Source organism: Chrysochloris asiatica, unplaced genomic scaffold, assembly GCF_000296735.1.
Source record: "Chrysochloris asiatica unplaced genomic scaffold, ChrAsi1.0 scaffold00111, whole genome shotgun sequence".
Lineage (NCBI taxonomy): Eukaryota > Metazoa > Chordata > Mammalia > Afrosoricida > Chrysochloridae > Chrysochloris > Chrysochloris asiatica.
Window position 1 is genome coordinate 5597018 of NW_006408629.1, and position 4743 is coordinate 5601760.

Below are 4743 nucleotides of genomic sequence, written 5' to 3' on the forward strand. Positions count from 1 at the left end.
ACGACAACACAACCCACACTTTAACAATTTAAAGTATTAAATATTGATCCTTCCTTAAGTGCCATTGAGTCGATTCTGACTCATAGTTACACTTTAGGGTTTCCAGTAGGTGGCTGGTGGGTTTGAACTGTCAACTTTGTGGTTAGCAGCCCAGTGCTTGTCCACATTATCCTGTATTAAAATAAATTTGGTTTTGACAGAACATGGGGAAAAAAATAAAATATGAATTTCAAGGAACATGTGGAAATTATTAAAATTAAGATGAACTCAAGGAAATATATTCTCAATGAATAATGTTTTGTAATATGTTCTTGGAGTAGTTTGCTATTATTGTATCTATATACTATAAAAATATTATCTTGAGATGTTTGGTGTGATATACCTAGTAATACCAATATTCTTTTTGATTTATACCCTAAATTACTTGGGAAAATACAATAATGAAAACAATCACATCCTATTTTCACTAAATCAAAAGGCAAATCGATACCAAGAACAACTAAGTTATCAAACTGAAAGTATCCAAATTAAATGTGCATATAACTGTGGCGTAAAACTTTTATGAATTGAAACACCTGTATTTTTCTGTGTTATCTTAGATATAATTCACAAGATTTACTATATTTCAGCTCATGTATGTCATATAAAACCTACCTTACTCAGTGGGTTTTTCTATTGTGACTTATGTTGCTTATGTTGAGGCTATATTTCATGTATTGTCTAACTAAAGTATTTTTATAAACATGTAGAAAGAAATGCAAAATCATGGTGACAATATTAATATTAGTTCTATTTTGACTGAACATCACAAGAAAGAAAAATTCAGAGCGTCATATAAAGAGTTGAGTTTTGTTAAAATGAGAAATACCATCAAAAGACACACATATGGAAATCAGGTAAAATTTCCCAAACTAAAAACTATTTATTTAGATTAGAATGTCTTTTATAATATGTATAATAAAAGTGTTTTTTAAAGTATCTGCATACAATTGTTTTTTGGTTTTTTTGTAATGTTTTATTGTGAATTATGTGATAGTTTACATGGGAGAACATTAGCTTTACATTCATCCTATTGTATATCATTTCATTGCCATAATTACAATCCCCTCCATGAATCATCAACCAACCAAAGGGTATACCCCCAAGCCTGCCCCTCGGTCTTTAGCACACAGCCCTTCTCTCTCTCTCTCTCTCTGGGTCTAGAGTCCCCAGGGGCTCCATCTCTCCATGTCATCGTCTCTGCCTCCATCTCTGGCATCACTGTTTCTCTGGGTAGGGTCCCATACTCCACTCTTCTCCCTTGATAGTCCCAGGGACCTCCACAAGAGTCCTATCCCCATCTCCTTTCATCAGCCCTGCTCAGACAGATTGTATACAACTCAGTGGAGATTCTACCTTCCTCCACGCCCTGTGAAACTAAACTCCCTCTTGAAAGCTTGTAAGCCAGTCACTTCTTGCCTTTATAGCACTCCCCCCTAACCCCCCATTTTTGGTAGCCAATTTCCAAGTTGCCCATCCCTGTCTACTCTTTGTGTGGAGTGGGTACGAATGAACCTTGCTGTAAAGATTTGTTCCCTCTTTTGAGCTACTGCATCCATAGATGTAGGTAATGTGTATACAGTTTTTAAAAGAATTGAAAAATGAGTGTTTATGTAACTGCCAGTAAGGTTAAGATACAGAACATTATAGCTCTTTAAGGACTGGTGTACTGTTACCTATCTGCATCTCCCTTTTCTCTTCTTTACCCAGTAGTCTTGTCTTAGAATTTGTGTTATTTTCTTGCTTTTCATCATAGTTTTGCCAGTTATGTATGCCTACAATATCATATTTAAGTTTGTTGTTATTGAACTTTTTGAGTTCATACTCTTTATAGTTTTCTGTAACTTGCTTTTTTTGCCATTGGATGTACTAGTTTATTGAATGACCATGCCACAGTAATACTTTTTATCCATGTTACTATTGAAAAGCATCTGAGCTTCTTGTTTGGTTGGTTGGTTGGTTTTTATAATCATGGACAATTCTGCTACAAACAATCTTCCGTGACTAGTTTCTCTTGCTAGTATGCTTCTAGGCATGTAATTGCTGGCTCATAAGGACTGTGTATGTTCAGCTATACTAGACAAATGACAACTGTTTACCAAAATGTCTTAATAATTTGTAACCACTCTGTTGTATGTAGTTCTGCTACTTTTTTATAGTTGTGTGCATGTGTTATACATCAGATTCTTTGAGTTGATTTTGATATGATGACTTGTATCCTTTTTGATGTGATTTATTTAATTGTGATCTAAATATGTGTAGAGAAAAGTTAAGAAAACTTACGAAGATATTCAAAGGAGTTACACTTTGAGGAAAAAGCGCAAAAAAGAAAAACATTTCATGAAAGATGTTCAATGTGACAGAAGTACCTTAAGAAACTACATATGTAGAGATCAGGTGAGCTTTTATATTCTGAACACTTTTGTACTTATTTCTGACCCTTCCCTGGTATAATCTAAACATGTAAAATGATTTTTGTGACTAAATTGCTATGTTAAATATTACCTACATGTCCTATGAAATAATCTGTAGTTGATGTGGTATGCTGTTTATAGTTTATTTTGATTACCTTCCTGATGTGGCACTGTAGGATAATAACTAGACTGCTAACCTCAAGATCAGCGGTTCAAACCCACCAGTTGCTCCTCAGAAACCCCATACGGGGTCACTATAAGTTAGAGCTGACTTGATAGCACTTAAAAACATGATTCACTTTGGTCCAGAGTAAAAGGTATTTTAACATGCATGTGCAAAGATGTTTGAGTTAATGATGAAAATATTCAAATGAATTTTATTTTGCCTGAATGTAGCAGAAATGAAAGAAACAAGGGACTGAACTGATTTAAAATAGTTTTAAGACTATAAATGTGGAGCCCTGGTCTGGCACTGTAGAGTAAGCACTGTACTGCCAGGTCAGGTTGAACAGCAAATCCACTAGCTACTCCTGAGAAACACTATATAGGGTCGCTATGAGTTTGAACAGACTTGATAGCCTTTAAAAGAAAAAAAATCTTATGTACATTGCATATCAAATAACTAATATAAATTTTAGTCTTACTGTTCCCTGGTGTAATACAGACCATTTTTAAATAAGATAGCTTATATTTTAAATTTTCTTAAAGTAGGACACTATTTTATAGACTTAACCATAACATTTTTATGTACATATATTCAGAAAGACCTTCAAAAAATGATAGAGGTAAATATTATGTGGGAACATGGCCACAAACAGAAAAAGATTTTCCAGGAAAGATTGGAACAAGTTAAAATGAAAAGTACCTTAGCAAAGTACCTCTATAAATGTTAGTTAATTTTTGCAAATTTAAATGCTTGCATTTTTTTCTTTCACTGTATAATCTTGGTCCAATATGATTTATGAAGATTTTTTTGTGGTTAACGCTGGAGTATTTATCATTTGTGTTGACATTACCTTTAGTACATTGTCTAACGTTTTTTACATATATTTAGAAAAATATGAAGAATTCTGGTTTTGCTGATTATACCAAAAAAGTCAAAGTTGTCAGGACTGATGTGGAAATTACAGAAGTAAAAAATGCCTTAAGGAAGCACATATATAAAGCTCAGGTAATATGTGGCATAGTAAAATTTTTGTATATTTTGTCATTCCCTTAAGTAACCAAAAAAATGTAATACAATATAATGTGTTCATCCTCATTATGTATAATATGTTTTAAAATAATGTTCTTAGTTTATTAACCTGTTATGAACAGTTACATATTTGAACATTTAGTTAATATGCTAGATCTCTGCTATTTATACCTCTGTCACTATGAGTTAGGACCAACTCAGTGGCCACAACACAAACAACAGCAACATCAGAGAAATTATGTTTGCCGTAGGTTAAATTCATTTTAGCTTTACAGACTACCTTTGGAAGAGGCCATATCTAATGTTAAATTTAATAATCAAAATGTGTGATGTGGACTTTTAATACCAGGTGTAAATCATTGGTATGTTTTTATGATATCACACTTTCAGATGTTACTATGACATTTGACCATTATTTCTGAAAGGGAATTGCATTTATAAAATACCTTGTGAATAATCCAATTCCTAGGTTGTACAGAATACACTGGAACTGTGTTTGTGCTGTTCGACTTGGATTCTTAAAGCAAATACATAGTCAGACTATTTAGAATTCAAGGTGGCATCCATTCTGAAGTTAAATTTACTTAATTATTAAATATTCTATAAAATGTAAGATAAAGTATTACAGTGACTATCTTACTGAATATCTTTATTTCATGTATTAGTCTTACCTCTTTGAATGTGGTAACACTTTTTAAGATAAAATGTATCCATTTGAAAATAATTTGTAATTCATAGGGTTTGTTTTATTCTCTCATTGTTATTTTATTTATACTGTCTTTTATTTATTTATTTTAATGTTTTATTGTGAATTATGTGATAGTTTACATGGGAGAACATTAGTTTTACATTCATCCTATTGTATACCAAAGGGTATACCCTACAAGCCTGCCCCCTGGTCGTCAGCACACAGCCCTCTCTGGGTCTAAAGTCCCCAGCTGCCCATCTCTCCACATTATCATCTCTGCCTCCATCTCTGGCGTCACTGCTTCTTTGGGTAGGGTCCCTCTCTCCACTCTTGTCCCTTGATGGTCCCAAGGACCTCTGCTCCTAGACTGCAAAGTTAATCACTCCCCTCCTTTTGCTACAAAACGT

At 33.4% G+C, this 4743-nt stretch overlaps 1 protein-coding gene across 1 annotated transcript in view; it reads left to right on the forward strand.

Moving 5' to 3' along the window:
* ANKRD32 (ankyrin repeat domain 32) overlaps positions 1 to 4743 on the forward strand; it is an 89851-nt gene that overhangs the window by 37055 nt on the left and 48053 nt on the right. The window contains exons 6-8 of the mRNA XM_006867877.1: positions 750 to 896; positions 2302 to 2436; positions 3508 to 3624. Coding sequence (XP_006867939.1) covers positions 750 to 896; positions 2302 to 2436; positions 3508 to 3624 — 399 coding nt within the window. The remainder of the gene's footprint in view (positions 1 to 749; positions 897 to 2301; positions 2437 to 3507; positions 3625 to 4743) is intronic.